We start from the raw sequence: 23,006 nt of genomic DNA, 5'->3' as shown, positions 1-23,006 counted from the left end.
ACGCCAAATGCCCGGCTAGGGATGCTGCGCGAGAGCTCTGAACCCTGGGCCACCGTTCATGGAAAAGGAAGCTGCGTGATGGTGCGGAGGGTGAGTGGACGGAGAGTGTCGGACGCATGTAAAATGCTCACCATTCGCGCTCTAGGCCCCCAGCTTACGAGCGAAGTACTACTATCCCCTATGCCACGCCTCAACTCCTTCCTCAAAGCCGCTCTCTCAACTCTTTGCCTGTCGCAAGTGACGAAAGCCCAGCCCGACGCTACTGTGCAGCTCGACAACGCGACGGTTATAGGTGTCCCCAACGTCAACTTCGTCACCTTCTTTGGCATTCCTTTCGCTCTACCACCGTGAGTCCTTATTCCTTGGTAGGACCTGACCTCTAGGATGATGTTTCTCTAACGAGCTGCTTCGCAGTGTTGGAGATCTCCGGCTTCAGATTCCCTGGCCGAATGCACCATACACGGGCACAATCAACGCGACCTCGCCAGGCACGCAGTGCTGGCAGAAGATGACCACGCCCCCAAAGCTCCCGCCTTCCGCTCCACCTGCTGTCGGCGTGTTCTTGCAGGAGATCACGACAACGAGCTCACAAGTGCAGAGCGAAGATTGTGAGTGGTCGCTATTCTGGATGATGCGTAACGTTGATGACACGGCCATCGTGCAGGCTTGAACTTGAACGTGATCATCCCTGTGGGGCGAAGGAAGGAGACAACCTCCCTGTCGCAGCGGTGATTTTTCTGACATATATTCCTAAATAAAAGTCTCTGACAGAGTATATGATGGATCCGCAGTGGATCTTTGGAGGAGGAAACGAGTTCGGATCGAATCTGCAGTGAGCAGTACAGCACACAAATGTTGCGCGTTGCTGACGGATCTTAGGGTGCCTGGCGAAAACGTCGTCAACCGGTCTGTGTTGATAGAGAAGCCTATCATATTCGTATCCATGAACTATCGGTACGACTCCGCAGCTGTGTCACTCGAAAGACCGTGTTGACGGAAATTGAACGTGCAGCCTCAACGGGTTTGGGTTCCTCGGAGGACGAGAGGTTCAGGAGGCGGGTGTCGGCAATCTAGGTCTTCACGATCGTTCGTACGGATAACTCGTCATGAATTCCCCCTATTGACGGCCTTGTTTGAAGAGCGCGAGGCTTTGCGCTGGATTCAGAAGTACATCCGGAAGTTCGGGGGTGACCCCACAAAGGTCACCATGTGCGTACTTTGTTCCCGTTTACCTGCACGCAATCTACTCACATCGCATCTTGTTTCCATATAGCTGGGGCGAGAGCGCGGGTGGAGAAGGTGTCGCCATGCAGATGCTCGCAAACGACGGCGACTCCGAAGGCCTCTTCCGTGGCGCATGGATGGAGTCTGGATCCACAACGTTTACAGGCGACTTCGCTCAAGATCTGCAGCCCAACTTCGACACCATTGTTCAAAACACCGGATGTGCCAATCAGATGAACAAGCTCATGTGCTTGAGAAGTGTCGACGTCAACACGCTGGTGCAAGCAATTAGCGACACGGAGGGTTTCTTGAGTTTCTCGGTGAAGATCTGAGCTCGCTATGGGAACTATCGGCGACCAACTAAGAATTTTACTCAGGCTATCGCCTCTCCCTACGCCGCTGTGCGTGCAGACGGAAAATTCGTCAAGAAGCCTCCCCAGAAACTCGTCCTTTCTGGGAGCATCGCGAACGTCCCCTTCGTGCTCGGCTCAAACCAAGACGAAGGGACACTCTTCTCTGTCTCTTCGCTCAACCTCACGTGCGTTTCCATTCTCTCGAGTTGTAGCCACTCTCGCTCACCCGGCTCTCCGTTCTCAATCCACAGCACCGAGGCTCAGGCGCAGGCGTACATCCACGGCAACTACTACTCCAAAATCCCCCAGGCGAAGATAGCCGAGCTCTTCAGACTCTACCCCGCCGACCCCGCCGCGGGCTCGCCGTTCAGGACGGGCCACAACTTCACGATCACGCCCGTATACAAACAGATATCCGCCTTCCAAGGTGATCTCCTCGTCAACAGCCCGCGCCGGTTCCTGCTCAACCGGCGTGGGGAGAAGCAGGGCGCGTGGACGTTTTGTGAGCGCACTTGGGCGATCTCTGAGCATGCAGGCGCTGATCTCACCAAGTGAGCGAGCGCAGCAAGATCCCCGGTCTCGGCGCGGTGAGTACCACTCGTGCGCTACACCCAGAGTCACACATGCTGACTTCATAACGATTCGCACTATGCAGGCGCACACTACGGAGGTGCCGATCATCTACGGCGGCGGCGACCTCACGGATTACCTGATCCGCTTCGTCAATGACCTCGACCCAAACGGGGCGGAGAACAGCAGCGCGATGTACTGGCCGAAGTGGACGAAGCACGAGCGGAGCTCACTCACGCTTCTCGACGGTAATGTGACGCTGGTGGTGCAGCTGGACACGTTCAGGGAGGAGGCGATCGAGCTCGTGACCGAGTTGAGCTTCACGCAGAATGCGTGAGCGCGATCTCGTACGTCTTGACGAACTTCTTGGTCCATTCTCGACGGCTTACGAGCCTTTTCCTTGACGCGCACAGGCCAAGCTGTCTTCAGAGGACAACAATGGAGAGGCAAAGAACGATGCGCCGAGGTTGTCTTTCTACACTTTTCTAAGCATTTTCGTCCACAATATAAAGGTCTGTACAGAATGCATCTACTTTTACTTGGCCGGTGTACCATAAGGGCGCCCAATGCAATGCTTTGTAGAAGGGTATGAATGACGAGAAGACGTCGATGTTATGCCTGAACCTCAGCTTGCCCGTCCGAAGTTGACGGGAAAAATAAATGAAAATTCTTCTTGACGAGAGTGGGATTCGAACCCACGCCCTTTCGGACCAGATCCTTAGTCTGGCGCCTTAGACCGCTCGGCCATCTCGCCATGTAACGCCCTAATCTTTGTAAGTATATATAACCAGTTCTCCGCGGCAAGCCAAGAACGCTGGCTACACAGCGCACACTGGTCGTTGCTCTCCTCCACCACGCCCCGCCCGCCGCCTTCCCTGATGGACAAGCAACCCATCTCCGCGTTTTGGCACGGGTTCGCGCGGAAGAACGAGGGAAGGTGCAGCACGACAAGTAAAACGCCTACGACTCGCCTCTTCCCTGCGACATTGCAACAAATCATTGGTCGACTCTACAACAGATTTCGACGGCGTCCGGCGGGCGATGAACGGGTCGCACTCTGTTATGGTTTGCTCCTGAAGTTTCCGCATAAGTGTGGATTCGCGCTGCGACGTGCGGCAGGGTCTCGTTATGCGCGAGCCCCGGGCTGGCTTTGCTCGGAACACGGAGTACCTCGAGCCCGCTTCTCCGCAAGTCACCAGGCTGGAATACGGGGACTTTGACCCCCCTATCGTCCAGGATTTTACTGGTCAGAAAGTTTGTGGCGCATGGCGGCGGCTCCGACAGCTCTGCAGGCACCTCGAAGTGCTGGCCGACCTAAATCCCCCTCCCGCGGCATGCTCGCGCTCGACGTGGATATGCAGGCGGGGGGCGCCGCAGCGTCTGCGGCGTGCGCGACCTGACGCCAACTTCGCGCGACTGCAGATGCCACAGGCCACTTCAGTGGTTTACTCCCGCTCTCCGAGGCGAGACCCACTTCGCTGTGTGTTCCCATCTTCCGAAGGGCCTCACCGAGGGCGGGGCCGTCCTGGTGCGTCTCGTATCGCTACGTATGTCTGCGCATAGGTCGCCGATGCACGTCTCTCGCTCGGGCGCACACCGGATCGAGGTGCGCAAACTGCTTGCACGGTCCCGCCTCACGTTCTTCGTCTTCCGCGTCGCCCGCGAGCTCTTGCCGTCCCTACTGCATTGTCACCGCGTCGCGGGCGAGGCGCTCTTCGAGGGTGCCCGAGACGCCGACGATGGTGCCGAATGAGGGCGGCTGGTGTGGACTTTGAGTGCTCGCTCGTGTACAACATCCGCGCCTTAACGCGAACGCTCCGCGTTACCTGCACCCCATCAGCGCGGCGAGATGTCTCCGTGGTGTGAGTTCTCGAGGTGGACACCGACGATGTCTGCAGATACGCCCGCACGAGGAAGACCCCGACATGACGTCACCGCCTACGTGCAATACCGGCACCGAGTATCTACGCTGCGCGGAACGGCGGCATCGCCCCACGCCGCGTACTGTAGAAGAAGCAAGCGTGCACGACTCGATCGCTGCCCCGACTCCGCGCGAGCTCGAAGGCGACCTCTTTCCGCACCTCCGAACGTCCGTCGTCCCTCTCTCCGCGCCCGCGAGCGCTGCTGCAATGCTCCGCTGTGTCTACTTCGCTTGGCCAGCGATCTTCGCCTTCCTCGCTCCCATCTCCTTGGCGTCCGCTGCGGCCCTCTCCCGCGTCCAGGTGAGTGCGCCCGAGTCTTCATGTGGTTCGACGTCCACTGATGGACACTTGCTGGCGAAGCGCGACACGAGCGGAGTGTTCGTGTGCATTGATATCGACTGGGGTGGCGATTGCACGACGATCCACACGCCGCTTAACCAGTGCATGCAGTTCGACGAGCAGTTCTCAAAGCAGGTTTCGAGTATGCGCAGCTTAGACGAGTGCGTATGGTGTCATGGTGGGTGTTTCCGGCTTACACTGCTTCGGAGACATTCAACGCTGAATCATCTGCGACAGGGTACTCGTGGGTTCTTCTTCTTTTACGCCACAGCACCACAGCGCTCACTATGAGGTGAAGACAGACCGACTGCGACGACCCCTCGCTGTGGATGTTCGACTCAACCGGACACAGCGACGGCGGGATCCCCGACGTTCCCGAGGGCCAAGGGGGCCCGACGGTAGATCAGCTCGAGCTCGACTTCAACGACCAGATGACGGCGTTCGAGTGCTGGAATATTTGTTGAGGGGAAGAATGATACCTATTTGTAACACACATGTACCAGTATATGCCCCGCTAGTAAGCCATTGTCGCCATTCAATGTGTCTTGTAAAGTCGATCAAAGCACAGGAGTCGGAGGCTCGGTGGCGTTGAGTTAGGAGCGACGAACGGATCGACTCGGGACGGTGGACACCGCTCAAATCAACATATGTGGACGGAGGCGGTTGGGGTCTCTTGTTTGGGTCAACATTTATATTCCGTGCACTTGGTGCAGGTACGGTACATGGGCTCACATAGGTGTTATGCTGGTTGCAGCATCTAAGGCCCTTCAAGACGCGTCATCGCGTCGCGGTTGGCCAGGTCTAGTGGTCTGCAGGAGTTCGTGAGATCGAGAGAATTTCGTATTACATATCTTAATTGATGAGGGTTTAGTTCATGGCCCAATGGTCTAGAAGTATGATACTTGCTTTGGGAGCCATGTGCTTCCATCACGTGACCTAACTGCAAGGGGTCCCGGGTTCAATTCCCGGTTGGGCCCATTTTTATTCGGCGTCATTCCCATGTTGCACCTCTACCTTTCGTCTACTAAGCTGGGGATATCGAAGTGATGGTCGCTCTTTTTTTTTTTTTTGAAGAGCCACAATGGATACGCGACTGTCTGGGGCTATGGAGGCTGCGCCGCCTGTGCCCGCAACCTGCGCCCTCGCTCGTCGTTCGGTTCCTATCGCTCCGGCCTGCACACCTCTCTGCAGCCCGAACCCTTCCCCGCTATCGCGGGTAGGAAGGGTTTGGGGCGCGGAGAGGTGTCCGTACCTCCGCTCTGGGAATACCGCTCAGGCTATGGTCCCGGGTACAATTCCCGGTCAATGTCTTCCCCCTCTAAGTACTTGCACGATGCACCCTGCTTGACTGGCTTCTGTCATTGTTCCCATGGCCGTTTTTTCTTGTCGGTCCAAATGACGACGCTCGGAGACAGACGGCGGTGCTCCAGATTGCAGAGCCATATGTTTCGCGAAGGACCTACGCTTGTCCATCTTCTCGCTGTATCTTTCGTCTGCGCTTTGAGTTCACCTCAGGACGATCCTGTGTAATATCTGCACGTAGATCGAGCATCGGCAGGCGTCACTTCGAGCATCTAACACAATGGGGCGTGCGGGATTCGAACGGGCGGACTAGGACCTCCTCCCTAAACTCTTCAGCTGTCAAAACCTGTCATTCGGACCCCACCGCGTCATCATTTTGGGGAGCATACAAGACGGCTAGACCACCCTCGACCCACTCGCGGCTTTTCCTCTCAACCCCCTCCCTAGCAAGCCCTCGTCCTCATGTCGGACCAACCTGAACAGCGCACGCAATCACCTCAGCCCGAAGTATGTCACCGTTGTATTCCTTCCAGCACTCTTCTCACATGAAGTCGTTCCTCTACATTCGCCGGTCTCGAAGCCTGCCCCGAAGTTGTCGGCGGACGAACCCCGCTCGATGCCGGTGTCCAACGTCGACGACCGCGACTATCGGGCATGTATGGAAGAACAAAGCCAACTTGAGCAGGAATTGAAGTCCCTGATTGAAGCGGAGATGGAGCGCACAGGTCAGACGGTCGAGCAAGTCCTGTTTGACATCTTGGAGCAGTCAAAGCTTGACTTCATGGAGGAAGAAGCTGCCGGAGCATCGTGGACGGTGCGTGTCCGCGCGTATTTTCTGTCGTGCGCGTTTCCATCTGTGATACAGGGCCCTCGTCGTGCGGATTGACGGGAGATCGTGAGCGCAGTGGTGCCGCCAAATCGTCCTTCGTGCATCCGAAGATGGCCGCAAAAAACAATGCTTCTCGCCACGTGTACATCAACCCTGCCGTGCGTTCTTGTCGTCCCCGGGTGGTCTACTAGCCACTAGACCGATTACAATAGCACCCCATCTTATTCCCATTTCCCGACACGGTACACTGCGGGGTGCACGGTCCGTTCTGGGCAGGCGAGTGCCATCTTCAGCTCTCCGAAGACGTCGGTAGCCTCGCGCGGCGCACATCTCACCCTGATGGCGACCAGCTGCAGCTGGGCAGGCGAGGGTGCGGGACGGCGAGCGCGGCGCGGAGAGTGGGGGGTGTATGCCGCTCGTCGGCAAGCGCGGCTGCTGAGGTCTGCGCGAGCATCGCGGGGAGAGCAGGCGGGTGTGGGACTCGCGGAGGGGTTTCAGCTGGCGTGATCGACCTCAGGGCCGTGGGCGCAGTGGTTTAGGACTACGCTTGGACCGAGTATGGGGTCGAGCGCGCCGCCCGATGAGACGTCCGGGACGTGCAGAAGAGGGATATCAGAGGTGGGATGAAGGGGAAGAGAAGAGAGCGCGCGGGCGGTGCCGGACGATGGGGAAAGCGACGCGCAAAGGCGGAGGAGATCGCAGTGTGGGGCTCATGAACCACGTTTTGCCGCCTTGCTCCGGCCCTTGACCGGACCCAGTCAATCATGTTATCCCGAAGAAAGGTGCGGCCGCCTGACTTTGGATCTGGGGATGGATCAACCCCATGAACATGGCTCGCGCGCAGGGAAAGAGAGCGATTGAATTGGGCAGCATCGAGACTTCGCTGCGAGAGTTTCGCTTCAAGTGCGAAGACTTCGACGGGCTCTTCCGTTTGGGAAAACAATAAAACAAGTAGACCGAGACGCGGAGGAAGGCCGCCTAGGACGATGGACCCACCTCAAGTTACAATATTACAACCTTACATCGGGCTACGCGGCTACACAGACGCCCCCTCCATGCACTCTCACCACGCAGTGTGCCCTCCGCAAACATGTATACTGGCAAGGCACGGGCCGTAAGCAGACGTTCACGCACCAGGGCAAGGCGAGAAAGACGGAGACTCACTCGCTCCCGGTCACGAACGACGCCGCGTCGCTCGCGAGCCACACCGCGGCCCCGCGCAGCTCGTCTGGGCGCGCGATGCGCCCCATCGGGTTCCCGTTCACCGCCGCCGCGTGCAGCGTCGGGTTGTCGTCGAGCAGCGCCGTCAGCCTGTCGCGCCGCACGCTGCGTCAGCGGCCCGCAGAACGCAGCGAACGAAGGGACGGGACGCACGAAGTCTTGATCCACGCGGGGCTGATGCTGTTCACGCGGATGCGCTTCGGCGCGAGCTCGCACGCCATGCTGCGCGCGAGCTGCACTTGCCCCGCCTTTGAGGCTGTGTACGCGACCGTGCAGAACGCCGGCTTCGGGTCGCGCGCGCGGTGAGGCGAGGGTGAGCGGTGGGTGAACTGGCGCGAGAACCGCGGAGAGCGAGACGGGTGCGCACCTCGATCGCGACGCTGGCCGCGACGCTCGCGATGAAGATGATGCTGCCCCCGGTGCCGAAGCGCTCCATCTGCTGCCCGCACGCCTGAGCGGCGAAGAGCGTCCCCTTCAGGTTCACGTCGATTGTCTGGCGCGCGGGGGCAGGTGAACGAGCCGGCGGACGGCGCGCTGGGAGCGATACGCACCTTGTCGAACTCGGGCTGGGGGTGTGTGAGAGACGGAAAGAGCCCTGCGACGATCCCCGCGTTCGCGACGCAGATGTCGAGCCGGCCCTCGGCGTCCCCGATCGTCCCGGCGAGCGTCCACATCGCTTTCTGTGTGGGCCGCCCCGGGCCCGGCAGTGTGAGATCGCGGAGAGGCAGAGGCGGAGGCGGAGGCGGAGGCGGAGGGAAAAGGGGACAAGGGGGCACACCTGGTCCGTCACGTCCTGGCACACGTACTCGAGCCGGCCGAGCCCTCCGATGCGCGCGAGGTAATTCTGCACCGCGGCGAAGGTCGCGCTCGGCGCGGGCGCGAGGTCGACGCAGAAGACGACGCGCGCGCCGGCCTCGATGAGCGCCATGGAGATGTCGAGGCCGATCCCACCGTTGGCGCCGGTGACGAGGGCGACGCGGTCGGTGAGCGCGAATTCGTACTTGAAGAGCGTCGCTTCAGGCTCTGGAGTCACGCCGGAAGGTGAGCAAAGGGTGGATAGGGGAGGGAGTGGATGCGCACTGATTGCTGAATCGGTCGACGCGGCGAGGGCGCGCGCGACGCCGACGGGGTGGTAGGGAGGGAGAGCGTCGGGCATGGTACGGCGGCAGGAGAGTGGGGGGCTTGAAAGGCTCTGCGATGTCAATATATCTGTCGCGGCGTGATGCAGCTCCGAATCGCGAAAGCCAACGAGAGACGCCCAGAGACTGCGCGAACTTCGAAGAGCAGCAGGAATTCCCAGGGTAACGAGCACAACGAATAGGTCCCGTCCGCCGGATCCTACCAGATCGTCCTGAAGCACATGGATCCTGCCGACTCCAGCATGGAACCTGTTGGCGAGCTCACTGCGGCCATCCAACCTATGCTTGGGAGCAGCCACGTGAGAGTCAAGACGGCATACTTACATAGGCACCATCCTCATGCATCCTCAATCTCGGCAGGGACCACCTCTAGTACTTCCGGGACCCCAATTGCTGTGTGCGAGCCCCTCCTTCCACACCTGCCGCCACCCAGATGCCACTGAGAGGCTGGCACCGGCGAGTGACACCGGGTGGACGAGTACACGCGAAGACGTCGAGTCTCGTAGTAAAAGCCGGCGCGTCCGCTGCGGTGTGCTCCGTCGTCGACGTTGAGCCACGGGACGCGCCGAGCCGGAATGTAAAGGCCCGTCAAAATCTCGAGGCGTCCGCATAGATGCAGTAGACATGTACACGCGCCGATTGCTTCGCCGTCTTGAAAACCGGAAGTCTCTGGAATTTCGTCGTCGAACTGGGGATTGGTGACCTCGGGGTTCTCCACTCTTCTTCAGGAAATCCGCAACCACTTCCAGGATGTGCGCCGCAGCGCGAGAGCGCGTAGAGAAGGAAAGTCGAGTGCGTAATGATCTAAGCCCAGTAAGAGACTAGCTCCAGCGAGTGCCGATGAGCTAGTAGCCGATAGTTGCGAGGTCCGTCGGACGGATCGTAGCCGTCAAGCTCGTCTCGGATCTGGGGACCAGGGACACACCCACTTGCAGGATCGATAGGCTTAAGTGATGTGTACACCGACATCGTGCAGGATGCCGAGAAGCGCGTGTCCGTGAGGTCGAGAGGGCGCTTCAAGGGACCAAGGATAGACCGGCTCAGGCGCGGAAGTTTGCATAAGATGATCGATCTTGAGCTCGTGGATGCCTGTCGTATGCTAAAGGACCTGAGAGACACCAGAGTATGGATCTGAAGTGAGGTCGGAGTCGTGCGTGGCACGTAGGCGGGAAGTACGTAGGGCAGGACCAGGCAGAGAATCGTGATCTAAGTCCACTTTTGAGGCTTCAAGATCACAATGGGTGCTTCGGGCTTAAGTTCCAGGGATGACGACCGCTCCTCAGTCTTCAAGTTGCGCATGCTGATGGGTGTAGAACCAGGTGCAGGTGACATCCGCTCGACCTTTGTGAGTTCTGGAACTGTTGGTGCTGAATAGACGGAGGACAGAAGCAAGCTGCAGCCAGCGTCGAACCAGAGAATAGTCACCAGTACGTGCCACGAGAGACAGGAATTGTAAGTTGTCGATTAAGTAGGTGAAAGTTCCACCATTGCACAGAGTCTACATCGTACAAAGTCAAATTGTCGTATGGGCGAGATGGCCGAGCGGTCTAAGGCGCCAGACTAAGGATCTGGTCCGAAAGGGCGTGGGTTCGAATCCCACTCTCGTCAAACTTGATTTTCGACCTTTTTGCGAAAGGCCACTCTCGTCATAAAGAACCTCATCAGTTTTCCGCTCCCGAATCCGACTGTATACTCGGTCTGCCTTGCCGTTGTATAAGTTACTTATCGGTGGTCCTATGCAAGTTGCTTCCGCACCTGCGTAACTTTACAGCTGGCCGACCTCGAGGTTCATGGGCATGTGGGAGAGCAAGCGTCGGCAACGAGCACTGCAAATATGGATCCGTGGTCTGCCGCAGCTGAACGTCGAACGATGGATCCACTTATAACCTCTACGCACCCCTCTGCCATTATGTCCACTGTCGCCGTCCGTAAACTCACGCCCACTCATCCATCACCAACCGCCGCCGCAACGTTCCTTGTCCGAATCCTGCTCGGGGACACCATTTACGGCTCTGAGCTCGTGTACCTCACGCAGTGCGCCGTCGACAGCGCAGGCCCGCATGAGAGGCTCTCCTCGCTCTTCGACACCGTCCTGGCCAAAGCCCACGCGCACTTGCTGCAGGTGGCCCGCGACCCAACTAGCATGACCAAACGGCGCGTCGTTCTGGAGATCTTCGAGGTGTGTCGCCCGCCGCCGCCGGTTCCAGCTGTCGATGGGGCCTTCGGCTGATCCCAGACCACACAGACGTGGGAGCCCTTGGTTCCCACCCTGGTGAGGACCGTCGTGGCCGAGTGGAGGGAAGTGTGCACGCACTCCCCCCGAGGGGACCGCGCCGCCCTTACGCGGGAGGCGTTGGAGGGCAAGGCGTACGCGCTCGATCCGACGTTGCGGTTTTCGGACATCGTGAACCGGAACCACCTCGTCGGGGTGCTGAGTGAGTGCTCCCTTCGCCTGCAGCCCGGTGGTGACCGGTGACGATCGAGCTCACGATATATGCCGGTCGCAATCGACCGTGTTGACCGTCTTCCAGGAGTGCTCTGACCGTGGCTGGAGTAAGTGGATGAAACCAGCGATGGCTCAACTGGTGCGAGTCCAAGTTGTATGGGATGTACATAGAGCACACTGCACAGCGCGGAAGACGAACAAGCGCGGGAGAGAGATTGACAATCAGTCCAGAATGGATGTCCACGGCTGGGATCGAAAGTGGGAATACATGTGCAGTGCTCAGTGCCCAGCTGTCCCGGGGAACGCTAGACGGTCGCGTCGCGTCAGTGTCCTCACAGCGGAATTTTTTTGTTCATCGTTTAACAATATTAGCAATGAATACAGTCACCCTGGGATCAGCGAGTCGGGCTAAGGCATACAAGCAAAGAGCCAGAAACAGACCAAGAGACGATATATACGTATGTACGTAGGAGGACACACGAGAGGGTACGGGGATGTATGTATATGCATGCGTGCGCACGAGACGGCCGCGATGGATATTAATGTGCGTACGGCCCAGGTCACAAGAGCGAATCCAGTTTTGAAAGCACTTCGAGCACGCCCGCGACGAGCTCGAATGACAGGTCCTCCTCCCCGCCCACCATCTCCCGCTTCACCTCCTGCACGAGCCCGAGCACGACCTCGCGCGAGCTCACGCCCCCGCTGCCCATGCCGATCCGCGAGCCCTCGCGCCGGCGCGCCGCACGCGCCGCCCCGCTCGCCGAACCGCCCGCGCTGGCGCCCCCGAACGGCCAGACGGAGAACTCGGCGAGGACCTCGTCGCAGCGCTGGAACGCCGCTTCGCGGTCCTCGTACGTGAGCCGGCCGAACGCGTTGTCGAGCACGCTCGCGGCGTACGCGGCGCAGACGAGGCAGACGGCGCGGGCGGCGCGGGCCTGGGTGCCCTCCTTGCCGAGCGCGGCGGGCGGGACGGCGGCGGTGGTCGCGGTGAGGAGCGCGACGACGCGGGAGACGACGGCCTCTTTGGCGCGGACGTCGGCGACGGGGTGGGTGGCCATGTCGAAGAGGAGGAAGTTGCGCTTCTCAGTGCGGAGGACGCCCTTGTCGACGAGGCCTTTGGCGAGCCGTTCGCGGACCTGCTTGAGCTGGAAGCCGATCTTCATCACGTTCCATGTCTCGCCTGGCACGCGAGGCGGGGTGGAGGGACGGCGCGTCAGCGGGAGGGAGCACGGAGACGGAGAAGGCATGCCGCGTGTTGGGTGCCGAGGACGGTGGGGGCGGTGGTCGCTCGGCGAGCTCGTGCCGTTCTCTTCGACGGACACGCACCGCACAGGCGGAGAAAGCGATGGGGCCACTCACCGGAGAGAAGGTCTATCCATGTGTTGATCGCCATCCGCTCGCCCTCCTGGGCCTTCATCATCCGCAGCGCCTCGTCAAGGATGGTCTCGCCCGTTTGGCGGTCATCGACCACTTCGACGAGTCGTTCTGAAAGCGGGAGATGTCGGCGGTTCGGGTCTTTGATGAGGGCGATTCGTCGGCGTAACGCGAGTTCGATGAGGATGCACCCGCGCAGGGCATATGAGATGTTGTCGTTCCAGAATGAGAGGTAGCCCTGGTATCATAGGCGTGGGTGAGTACGATGGGAGACGAGGAAAGAAAGAAGCGGCTGCGGGAAAGACGCGCTGCGCGCGTGGACGTGGGTCAGAACTTGAGGCACAGCTTCGCCGACTGCGGCCAGGTGGGTGTCTGGGAGGGGGGACGAGCGAGGGCAGGAGACAGACGGGGACGGGGAGCGGGAATGGGATGTGCCAGGGGGCAACGTGGAGCGCAAAGATGATGAAAACTAGAGAAATGAACGGACCTGCTTGTCTTTGAGACCAAGCAAGAGGACTTCCTCCATGATGGTGAGCAGTGGGGGCTTGCCGCCTAACCGTGCATTCTCGTCTTCACGCTCGAGGTCACGGGGATCGTATGCAATCCTGCTGCCGCCCTCGAAGGCGGAGCCGGCGTGAAGGGGAGGAGACTGGAGAGGCTCGCCGCGGGAAGAGGTGCCGTTTGGTGTTGACGAGCCAGAGAGGCCCCAGGCGGAGTCGGCATCGTCGTCGGCAGTGGTGGAGGCGTTGGGGACACGGCGACGAGAGAGACCGCCGGCGGAGCTCATGGCATGTGCAGGACGGAGGGGACGGGAGGGGAGGACGAGGAGGGAGAGGGAGAGATGGCTGCGGTGGCGGGACGCACATTGCGGGCTGGCGCCTAGGGCATCCGTATGCGGCAGGGGGCGGTCGTCGCTGCCGCCGTGCCGCTCTCCTTCAAACCGCCATCGTCGCCGCCCCGCTGCAGACGATGGCTCGCGTCTTCTCCCGCCCGTCGCCTCTCGCACCCCGCACGCGCCCCGGGTGGACGTCCCGGGACGAGCTGGAGGTCCTCGAGGGCAAGACCTATAGATAGAAGGCCTAACGCCGCGTGGGCCCCGCGGCCCCTAGCAGCCCGCTCGCGGACTTGGGCCTCCCGCCGCGCAGACACTCGCTGCCGCGATGGTTCACGCCCCCGCCTCAGGCCGCCCCGCCCCTGCCCGACTCCGCGCCCCGCGCCCCGCTTCGTCCACATCGCCCGTCACCCGCCTCCCGGTCGAGATCCTCGCCCTCGTCTTCCACCAGCTCTGGGCCGCCCACACCGCCCTCCGCCCCCGCCTCGACATCGAGACATGGCCTTGGCAGACCTCCCTCTGCCTCGCCATCATCGCCGTCTCGCACGTCTCCCGCCAATGGCGTCAGATCGCCCTCGCCCTCCCCGTCCTCTGGTCCCGCGCCGATGACCAGAACGGCCACCACATCCGCCTCTTCCTCAACCGCTCCCGCACCGCGCCTCTCGACCTTGCCGTTTGTTTGTCAATCACCCATCCCGGCATCTCCCATTCGGACCTCGACGCCCTCCTCGTCGCCGCAAGTCCTCGCTTGCGCCGGTTTGATGTCCGGCTCGAGGCCGTCCATCTCCCCCGCCTCGACTTTGCCGGCCCCACCCTCGAGGCCCTCACCATTCAATGCGAAAAAAGCTCGAGCGTCGAGCTCGCGCCCCACCCCGTTCTTTTCCGCGGTCAAACCACCTCCCTTCGCGCCCTCGCCCTCCTCCACGTACGCCATTGGCTGCCCGGTAACCACTTCCCCAACCTCGTCCACCTCAACATATCCTACTTTTTCCAGGAGGAGCTTTCCCTCGCCTCCCTCACCCTCCTCCTCCGCAATTGCCCTCGGCTCGAGACGCTCCATTATGGCCAGATCTGGAGCTACCTGGTGCGCGAGCTTGTCCTCGATCCCCCCGTCACGCCTGTCGCGCTCCCCCACCTCCGCAGCCTGACGACCTGCTGCGCTACCATGCAAACCGCCGCCGCGCTGCTCTCATGCATCACATTCGATCCCATTCCCATGCACCCGGTGCGCGTACGTATTCACGACGCCGTCGTGCAGGCCCACACCGACGTTGGAGACAATCATCTCCCGTCTCTACGCTTCTTGGGTCCCATCGCCCGCCTCGAGCTCGCCGCAGACCCATCCCGTGCCTACGTCTTGGTCGAGTCCCACGGCCAAACTCCGAACTCCGCTGCGGCAGGTGAAAATTCCCCATCCGCACTATGGATTCAAGCCGAATTCCAGGCGAAACGCACCACAGCGTGGCTCCTTGCGCTCTTCGACGTTCTCGACCTTTCCGCGCTCGACGTCCTACACGTCTCCAGCGCGGACTGGTCCTTCCTCCCCGCCCTGCTCCGTCGCGCCCCCGAGCTGAACACGCTCGGTGTGATGGCCCTCCCCGACGCCGAACCGACGCACGCGGCTATGTTCATCACGCTCACGGACACGCTCCTCGCATCGCACGACGCGTACCTTCCTTCGCTCAGCACACTGAGCGTTCAGGCCCCGCCATCCCCCACACACGCCGCTTCGCTCGCCCGGCTCGCCGCGCGCCGCGCGGACATGGGCTTCCGGCTCACGCGGCTCGTCTTCGACGGTGTGCCCGTGCCCGTGTCGACGCACCCCGCTCCGCCATCCCCGCTCGACGCGCGCCGGTGGGCGGCCGTGCGTACCACGCTCCAAGGTACTCTGCAACACGTCGGCGTGCTCGCGGTCGGGCAGGGCGGGGCGTGCGCCTGGGCGCATCCTCACGGCTGGGACGCCGAGAATCCGTACTGGCGATTGCCGGAGGGCGACGAGCCACGGTGCTCGTTCCCGTGGCGCTGAGCGCGCGAATCAAGAGCCGGGGCGCCGCTATATTCATACGCACGGCGCACCCCAGGAGACAAACAAGCACGCGAACAGAAGAGATGGGAGGGCAATGTGGGCGCAGCATTACGTGCGCACGCCAAAAAAACGCCAGACCCGAGGCGGCGGGGTCTGCACGCAGCACGGAGGTGGCACATAGAGTCGATGCACGCCGATCATGGCGAGGACGCGAAACGCGAACCTGTCCCAATAGACCTGGTTATGACGACCGCGGCCACCGCCGATTCACGCATGTGCTGCAGGGGGCCCTCCCCGTCTGTTCCCTGCGCGTGCGCCGCGTGCGCGTACGTCCTCCTCCCTCCTCTTTGATTTCATCTCCGCTAAACCCACGGACAGGTGGAGGCTGCGGCCTCGTGCGAGGCTTCTCCCGTCGCCGCGCCCGCATAATATTCGTACTCCGCTCGCGCGCACAAGCGGTCTGTTCTCCCGTCCGGCGACCCAGAGCGCGGGCGGTGCGAGGATCTCCGCGCGAAGAAATCGGCTGGACGCTTTCCACGCGGCGGACGTACACCGGAGGCCTTGTACTCCCCACCCGGGACGGTCTCGCACTTCAAGCCGAGCTTACACCCTTTTGGGATTCTGCGTACGTGCTCGGGTCGGGATCCGACGTGCTTGGGTCGGGATCCGACGTGCTTGGGTCGGGATTCGATGGAGCGAGGCAAGAATCGAGAACGACTGGGAATGCAAATCGATCGGCGGACGGTCGGCGGCGGCCGCAAGACACAAGACACGACCCTAATTCGAGAGGTGCGCGGACCTGCATGCGCGCAGTCAAGACGTCTAGTTCGCCCGTTGATGGGCATATCAATGCCACGGAGGGCTCTGCGGAGATGGATCTCTGGGACGCAGCGCCGTGGCCGCGCGCGATCGCCACTTGTCTGTTATGGCGGGCGCGGGCTCAATATGTGTACTAGTACACACGTCTTCCCTTCCTTCCTCCCGTCTATTCCTCAAAACGTCTGCACTCGCTCTGAGCTCGTGCCGATCTTGCGCCATCAACACCCTTGCAAGCCTTTGTGCACTCGACCACGTGCAGCCCTGGAGAATACGCGTCGACGCTAGTACCAGAGCTTGCGCGCACGAAGTAGTACCAGTGGGATCGCTCGCACGCCCACCCTGCATACGTCACCAGCGGCGTCATGGGAGATGGAAGTCGGATGGTTGTCTGTGCGACCGGAACGTGCCCGGCGCATGCTGCGGCCCCGCCCGACCTTGGACGGAACGGGCCCGACAAGGGTGCGCCGCGCGCGATATGGATCAGGCTGTCGTATGCGCGAGTGTGCTTCGCCGACAGAGCGCGGGGACCGCAGGGGACGGCGGTGCTCGAGCGCAGACAACGTCGTCCGAGGCCCGAGGTGATGTGGAGGAGGAGGAGGAGGCGTCGGACCCGCGCCCTCGTCCACTCGCGTTGTTGATGTCACGCGCACCCGGCCTCTTATCCCAGGTCCAGGGCACTTGCGCGCAACGTGTTTGCTCTTCTGCGCCAACGTTGGCCTTCTTCAATGAAAGGATGGTCCCTTTTGGCGAGCCGCCGGGCCGGGAGGCGATAAGCAGGGCTGCAGCGTCCACTCCGCTGGGTCCCGGTTGCTCTCTCTCGGCATCCACACCCTCCCTGCGCTGCTCGCGGCCGTGGACGGCGACGCCCTCTGCGGCGGCAGATGCGGCCAAGGGAGGGTGGCAGTTGCGGCAGTCGAAGAAGGCGCGAACGCGAGGGGCGCCGGGCGGACGACCACGGGCCCAGGCGAGCTTCTGCGAACGCGGCAGGCGCGTTTTTGGCGGCGTGAGAGGAGGAGGATGGACAGGGCAGAGGTCCAGGGACGGTGCGCACCAGGGGGACGGGAACGGCGTCCAATGGGCACCGCGGCCCCACTGCGTGCACACCCCCGAGCGCTGCCTGTCGCGAGAGAAGGCGGACTTATGAGACGGCGGAGGGTTCGCGGACGGGCAGCCCCTCGCTCCTGCTTGCTCTTGAAAGACGCACGCGTGTGCTGGCCATACGCCGACTCCCCCCTCGCTCCTTCTCCTCCACCGCCTTCGTTCGCTACCTCCGCTTTGGGCTCGCTGACAGGGCGTCCTCCAGCCTTCTTCGTTCTTCACCCGCCTTTGTACATACGACAACACGCTCACGGCATGCCTTCAGCTTCCCCAAGGCCACCCACCGTGAGTGCTTTGTGGTCTGCCTTTGTTCCACACAAAGACCCCCCCTTCCTCTCCTCCCAGACCCCTCCGAAGACGCACAAGATCCCGACCGGACTGAGGCCCAAGGACCGCGACGGGCCCGACCGCGCGCACCGCTGGTCCGAGCTCGTCCCCCGCGCACCGCGCTCACCTTCGCCGCCATGTGGGACCCGCACGACGGCATGGTGACCTTCTCGGGCGCGCACCTGCTCGACTCGGAGCCCAAGCTCCCGTGCGCGCCCGACGACTCCCCGCGCGACGGCCGCGCGTTCGCCGACGACCAGTCCTCCCTCGCCCTCACCGACGTCGCCCTCGTCCGCACGCCGCGCATCGCCGTCGAGCGCGCCTCCGACGACTCGCACACGCTCCTCGCGGACGACGAGGGCGCGCACGTGTACGCGCGATACCCGCACCCGCCGCAGTACCCGGGATGCCACTCCGCCGGGGCAGACTCGTTCGCGTTCGCGCAGCACGCGATGGACGCCTGCCCGACCCTCGACTCGCGCTCCTTCCTCGGGCTCGGGACCCCCGGGCCTGCGGGCGGCGGCCGGATGCCGGACTCGCCCGCGGCGGCGTCGTCGATGGCGCTCGCGTCGATCGCGAACGTCGCCGCGCCCTGCAGCCGGCGGACGCGCCTGCCCAACGCGCTCGGACGGCTCTCGGAGCAGATCCGCAACAGGCGGATGGCGCTCCGGGTCGACACCACGGTTGACCTCCAGTTCGAGCTCGAGCGGGAGGTAGAGCTGGAGACGGAGATGCAGATGCAGCGGCAGAGGGAGGAGGAAGAGGAGAAGGAAGAGAAGGATACAGACACGGGGGTTGAGGTCGTCGAGCTCAGTGGCCGCTTCGACGGACGATACGCGGGGCGGATGCGCGGGCGGGCGGTGCCTATGCCTTGCGACTCGGACAGCGACGTGACGGACGAGGGCTTCTGCGAGGTCCTGCGCCTCGCGCGTCGGTCGGGGAGCTCCCGCAGCTGGGAGCACGTCAACAACATGGTGCGTCTGTGCTCTGAGCTCGCTCCGTCGCGCGTCCTTACCCCCTCTTCCGTCATTTTTGTTCCCCATTTTCGGCCTCGCTTCCTCCCCCCTCCGCGGCCGACGACATCGACAGTCCTCCGCGTTCTCAGTGACGACGACATCAACGGATCAGTACATCGAAGTCGACCTCCCCCCGTGGCTGGCCGCGAACCCGCCCACGCCCTCCCTCACCCCCGGAAGCCGCCGCCACCGCCGGCTGCACCCCGTCGACAGCGCCGCGTGCTCGACCGCCGCCTCTACCGCCTGGTCCACCCTCCGCGACGCCGACCGCCAGATATGCTTCAACGTCCCGCTCGCGACCGGTCGCCGGCTGAAGAAGACGCGTGCCCCCCGCACGCCGTCTCCCCCTCCTCCCCTGCCCGCATCGCGCCGCCCGCCGCCGACGCGCAGCCAGACCGCACCACCCGCCGCACCGCCGGCGTCCGCCGCCCCTCCCCCGACGTCCGCTACGATGGTGAAGCGTGTGGTGCGCAGCGTCGGGAGCCCGGTCCCGCTCTCGAGCACGTCGGGCTCGAGCCGGACGATGGTCGCTTCGCCCGTCGCGCCGCCGGCGGACCCGGCGGAGGTGCTCGCGCGGCGGTACTACAACCACGCGCCGTGCCCGCAGTCAAGCGGGAGCGAGTCGGACTGCGGGCAGCCGGGTTCGCCAGCTGGCTCGGACTCGGTGCACGGGCACGGGCCGTCGTCGTTCGTGGGCTGTGGTGGGGCTCCGGCGCGGACCGTCGTCCGCAAGAAGTCGTTCTTGCATCGCGTCGTGGAGAACTGCAGGCGGGGCGACGAGGGCGAGAAATGGGTGTATGTGGAGGTGGAGCATAGGGTGACGCAGAAGGTGTGCGCGGTCGCGGTCTGAGATCTGAGCTGTGATCGATGTGCGCGGCGCCGGCCATGGACATGTGCTGAGCGCTGAGCTCTGCGCGGATACTCCTGCAGCCTCTCCCTCGAGATCCGTGATCTCTACGCTGACTGCGAACGGTAAACCCTGCTGCTACGCCCATTTTCGATTTCTTGTCATTATTGTTGTACAGCATTTCTCCCCGGTGAACCTTCCGAGCCATGGTCGAGCCTCCCCTACCCCACGCTTGCCTCGGATGTCTCTCTAGCTTGTATCGTACCTGTACTTGTACCCATCTTTTCTTCCCTCTGCGAGCACTCTGGAGCACAGCATCGAGCTAGTGCACGAAACCAGCCACTGTACTTCAGTAAAATACTTTCAGACCCAACACTCCTTGTTTGTCTCCGCTTTACGTGCCCCTTGCCTCTAACCCCAGACGGATTCATACACACGTCGGGCATAGAAAGCGACCGCCGTTCTAGAAACGGCGCTGCCGGAGACCCTACCAATATAACTTCCATACATCGAGATAGACTCTCCCGTGAGAGGTCACCGCGAATCCCGCGCTCAAGCTCCCTCCAGGCAACCATCCCAAGGCGTCGAGTGTGACCCAGCAGGGGGGAGCCCGTCGTCTTCAGTCGTTCTCGGTCCCAGGCTGTCAGGCCCTCAAGCTTCAGGCCTCAGGGTTGCTTTGGGTTAAGCGTATGCGCAAAGCTTCAAATCTTCAACGCGTCTCCCCTGGCTTTGCATTCTCCGATCTTCACGGTGCGCTTCCCACAGGTGCGCGTCCCTTCTGCCCGCCTGCTCGCGCTGCCCTCGCGAAGTCGACGACGCGCTGTTCTCCCGCGCGCGCCGCCGAAGACGCCTCTGGCGGCGCGCGGGGTCGACGGACGGGGCGGGCCGTGTGGCTTGAATTTCTTGTTCCTTCAAGTTTCTGCGAGGCCGGAGAGGATGCGAAATGCTCCCGCCCCCCGCTCGCGTTCGCGACCGACGCGCCACGTGAGGGCGAAAGATGGGGCCGGCTCGGACTCAATGACGATTCGAGGAGAAGTAACGGACCAGAAAGAGAAAAACGAAGACGCAGGATACGAAGGAAAGGCCGAAAAAGAACTCACAAAAGCTATCATCTCGAGGCTACGAGAAAGACAGGGACCGACTGCGCTCAAATGGGTAAAGGGCCATCAAGGCCACGCACTGAACGAAGGCGCGGACAAACTCGCCGGCGAAGGAGCAAGGAAACAAGTGGCTGACGAAATCGACCTGAAACAAGCAAGAATTTTCGAACTATCAGGAGCCCGGCTCGATAAGATGACACAAAAAAGGGCGTACCGGGCGATAAGGGAACGAAAAGAGAAAGAGTACGAGCAAAGACCATCGACGAGAAAGCAGATCCAAAAAATCCAGGAAACAGCGAAGACAGCCTTTGGAAGAGAGCTGACGGAGGCAGCTATATGGAAAGGCATCAGAAAACGTGACAGGATCACGAGAGAGGCAGCACAATGGATGTGGATGGCCACCCACGATGCGTACATGATCGGGGAAAAATGGCTCAGACCAAATATGTCACCCGAACAAAGAGAACGAGCGACATGCAAAACATGCGGAACAACGGAAACAATGGACCACATACTCTTCGAGTGCAAAGCAAAAGGAAGAAGAGAGATATGGAAGCTCCTCGACAAAACATGGAAGGACTCCGGAGGAAAACCGCTGAACCCATCGTGGGGTACGATAGTGGCAGCGGGAAACGCGGAAATAAAGATGAGAAATGGAAAAAGAAATCACGATGCAGAGAAGAGATGGGCAATATTGGTGTCAGAGACTGCATACCTAATATGGAAGCTGAGATGCGAGAGAGTAATCGCAAACGATGGAGAGGAACTGAGCGAAAGGGAGATCGTGAATAGATGGTATGCCACGATAGATAGGCGCTTAACGCTGGATAGGCGCGTAGCGTCTCTAACAGAGAGCGATAAAAAAAGAAAAGCTTTAATAGCCTCTGTCGAAAGGGTTTGGGGCAAGCTATTGGAAGACAGTGAAAGCCTAAGACACGATTGGGTAACGAACAGTGGGGTTTTAGTGGGTATTAAGAGAGGACGTTAGCGTTCTCGCGGATCAGGAGTCCCACACATAGTGCGTAAATGGCATTTCCCCCAGGTACAGTTGAATGATCTTACTCGAGGTTTGAATCCCCCGAGACTACAACAGCGAGTCTGGTAATACATGATGAGCCGCCAGTAGGACGAATGTAAACCCAGACACAAACGCTCCACCAAAAAAAAAAAAAAAAAAAAAAAAGATGGGGCCGGCTTCGGAGGCTCGGGGGGACTCTGAGATCTCTTGGCAAATCTGTGAGCGCAGCATGTTTGACCATGTAGGTGGTGCGCAGTTCGAGATCTGTGTCTGCCGGTCGCTGGCAGTGCGCACGGGCTTGCGATGAGGAATGCCCGAGGATGGAGACGAATGCTGCAGCGAGAGACACTGCACTGGTACGATCGTTCTCACTTGGGTTGTTGCCTTTTACGCGCGGGTAACGGAGTGCACGGATCTCGCGTCCGCCTCGCAACGATACAAGCTGCAATGGGCCGGCTTGTAGTTGTGAGTGACCAATGATGATGCTCCGTACACTTTACGGATGGATTTCCGAAGTGCTCTTGGCCTTCTGGCATCTGTACCCGAGACCCCGGCGGGCCCGACTGATGATCATCCCGCGCTGAATGAGAGGGATACGCCGTGGACGCAGGGATTTTGGGAACATGGCTGATGGTTAAATCTGATAAGCAGTGGTCGTAGCCACGGCGCCGTGCATACTTAGCGCCACCTTACGTTGGAGTGAGACGTGCAACTCTCACCGTCAGAGACCTAGACCAGCCGCGAACAGAGCGGAGAGCCCCTGCGGTTGGCAGCTTCAGATCGCAGACGGGGAGAGGCGGTGTGGTGAGGACTGGAGAGGGCTCTGCTGCGAGACGGCGGTGCGAACTGGGGAAAAGGGGGCGACGGGGCGAATGAAGATCAGAGTGGGCTTAATATTCCCTGGCGAAAGCAGGATGCGTTCGACGGTTGCGAGCTGGGCGGATAGCCGAGGGGGGCTGCTGACTCAGCGGTCGCCGTGTCTGGATGGGGACGGCCCATGGGCAACGGTGGTCGTGGAGCGCCTCCTCTCTTTGTTGTTCATTAGCTGCGACGCTTTCGGTCTGCTGGCATCCCGACCGCCGCAACGACGAACCGCCCCCCGCCACCGTCGACGACGAGCTCGCGGACGACGAGCTGAGTCCTCCTGCCTGATCGGCCCGCGCCTCGTGCCGTATCCTCCACTGCGAGCGCCCGTGCCCACATC

At 61.4% G+C, this 23,006-nt stretch overlaps 9 protein-coding genes and 3 non-coding genes across 12 annotated transcripts; 9 read left to right on the top strand and 3 right to left on the bottom strand.

The window, feature by feature from the left end:
- Window positions 1-180: 180 nt before the first annotated feature.
- Window positions 181-2,484, top strand: BXZ73DRAFT_47730 (carotenoid ester lipase precursor; the record flags this gene model as incomplete). Its single annotated transcript, XM_048019926.1, has 12 exons — window positions 181-347; window positions 415-612; window positions 665-728; window positions 792-832; window positions 880-954; window positions 1,013-1,086; window positions 1,140-1,209; window positions 1,274-1,544; window positions 1,602-1,762; window positions 1,829-2,079; window positions 2,130-2,164; window positions 2,233-2,484. The coding sequence occupies 12 exons, from the start codon at window positions 181-183 to the stop codon at window positions 2,482-2,484; spliced, it is 1,659 nt and encodes a 552-aa protein (XP_047877394.1).
- Window positions 2,485-2,821: 337 nt separating this feature from the next.
- BXZ73DRAFT_t110 lies at window positions 2,822-2,901 on the bottom strand. Its single transcript has one exon. It is a non-coding gene; the product is annotated as a tRNA-Leu (tRNA).
- Window positions 2,902-3,275: 374 nt separating this feature from the next.
- Window positions 3,276-4,872, top strand: BXZ73DRAFT_77868 (uncharacterized protein; the record flags this gene model as incomplete). Its single annotated transcript, XM_048022743.1, has 5 exons — window positions 3,276-3,534; window positions 3,570-3,675; window positions 3,711-3,753; window positions 4,046-4,569; window positions 4,707-4,872. The coding sequence occupies 5 exons, from the start codon at window positions 3,276-3,278 to the stop codon at window positions 4,870-4,872; spliced, it is 1,098 nt and encodes a 365-aa protein (XP_047877393.1).
- Window positions 4,873-5,284: 412 nt separating this feature from the next.
- BXZ73DRAFT_t115 lies at window positions 5,285-5,385 on the top strand. Its single transcript has one exon. It is a non-coding gene; the product is annotated as a tRNA-Pro (tRNA).
- Window positions 5,386-7,602: 2,217 nt separating this feature from the next.
- On the bottom strand, window positions 7,603-8,916 carry BXZ73DRAFT_47637 (sorbose reductase sou1; the record flags this gene model as incomplete). Its single annotated transcript, XM_048019911.1, has 7 exons — window positions 7,603-7,636; window positions 7,704-7,850; window positions 7,914-8,044; window positions 8,128-8,253; window positions 8,312-8,440; window positions 8,539-8,783; window positions 8,841-8,916. The coding sequence occupies 7 exons, from the start codon at window positions 8,914-8,916 to the stop codon at window positions 7,603-7,605; spliced, it is 888 nt and encodes a 295-aa protein (XP_047877392.1).
- Window positions 8,917-10,136: 1,220 nt separating this feature from the next.
- Window positions 10,137-11,375, top strand: BXZ73DRAFT_77866 (uncharacterized protein; the record flags this gene model as incomplete). Its single annotated transcript, XM_048022742.1, has 6 exons — window positions 10,137-10,244; window positions 10,275-10,351; window positions 10,395-10,482; window positions 10,536-10,595; window positions 10,671-11,078; window positions 11,145-11,375. The coding sequence occupies 6 exons, from the start codon at window positions 10,137-10,139 to the stop codon at window positions 11,373-11,375; spliced, it is 972 nt and encodes a 323-aa protein (XP_047877391.1).
- BXZ73DRAFT_t116 lies at window positions 10,428-10,507 on the top strand. The gene has a single exon. It is a non-coding gene; the product is annotated as a tRNA-Leu (tRNA).
- Window positions 11,376-11,905: 530 nt separating the features above from the next.
- BXZ73DRAFT_47525 (GPP34-domain-containing protein) lies at window positions 11,906-13,506 on the bottom strand (the record flags this gene model as incomplete). Its single annotated transcript, XM_048019891.1, has 3 exons — window positions 11,906-12,525; window positions 12,705-12,957; window positions 13,207-13,506. The coding sequence occupies 3 exons, from the start codon at window positions 13,504-13,506 to the stop codon at window positions 11,906-11,908; spliced, it is 1,173 nt and encodes a 390-aa protein (XP_047877390.1).
- Window positions 13,507-13,879: 373 nt separating this feature from the next.
- Window positions 13,880-15,577, top strand: BXZ73DRAFT_101787 (uncharacterized protein; the record flags this gene model as incomplete). Its single annotated transcript, XM_048015013.1, has 1 exon — window positions 13,880-15,577. One exon carries the CDS (start codon window positions 13,880-13,882, stop codon window positions 15,575-15,577), a length of 1,698 nt encoding a protein of 565 aa, XP_047877389.1.
- A 2,381-nt stretch (window positions 15,578-17,958) lies between these two features.
- BXZ73DRAFT_101786 (uncharacterized protein) lies at window positions 17,959-19,687 on the top strand (the record flags this gene model as incomplete). The annotated part of the gene is made up of 2 exons (XM_048015012.1): window positions 17,959-18,795; window positions 18,911-19,687. The coding sequence occupies 2 exons, from the start codon at window positions 17,959-17,961 to the stop codon at window positions 19,685-19,687; spliced, it is 1,614 nt and encodes a 537-aa protein (XP_047877388.1).
- Window positions 19,688-20,692: 1,005 nt separating this feature from the next.
- On the top strand, window positions 20,693-21,361 carry BXZ73DRAFT_11963 (uncharacterized protein; the record flags this gene model as incomplete). The annotated part of the gene is made up of 1 exon (XM_048017457.1): window positions 20,693-21,361. A coding segment is annotated over one exon (669 nt), but the record flags the coding sequence as incomplete, so codon positions are not given.
- Window positions 21,362-21,382: 21 nt separating this feature from the next.
- BXZ73DRAFT_6922 (uncharacterized protein) lies at window positions 21,383-21,772 on the top strand (the record flags this gene model as incomplete). Its single annotated transcript, XM_048021777.1, has 1 exon — window positions 21,383-21,772. A coding segment is annotated over one exon (390 nt), but the record flags the coding sequence as incomplete, so codon positions are not given.
- Between the last annotated feature and the right edge of the window lie 1,234 nt (window positions 21,773-23,006).

This window comes from Epithele typhae (assembly GCF_022376455.1).
Source record: "Epithele typhae strain CBS 203.58 chromosome Unknown BXZ73scaffold_27, whole genome shotgun sequence".
Classification (NCBI taxonomy): Eukaryota; Fungi; Basidiomycota; class Agaricomycetes; order Polyporales; family Epitheliaceae; genus Epithele; species Epithele typhae.
The sequence above is the reverse complement of the archived record's forward strand: the minus strand, read 5'-3'. Positions and strand labels throughout refer to the sequence as shown.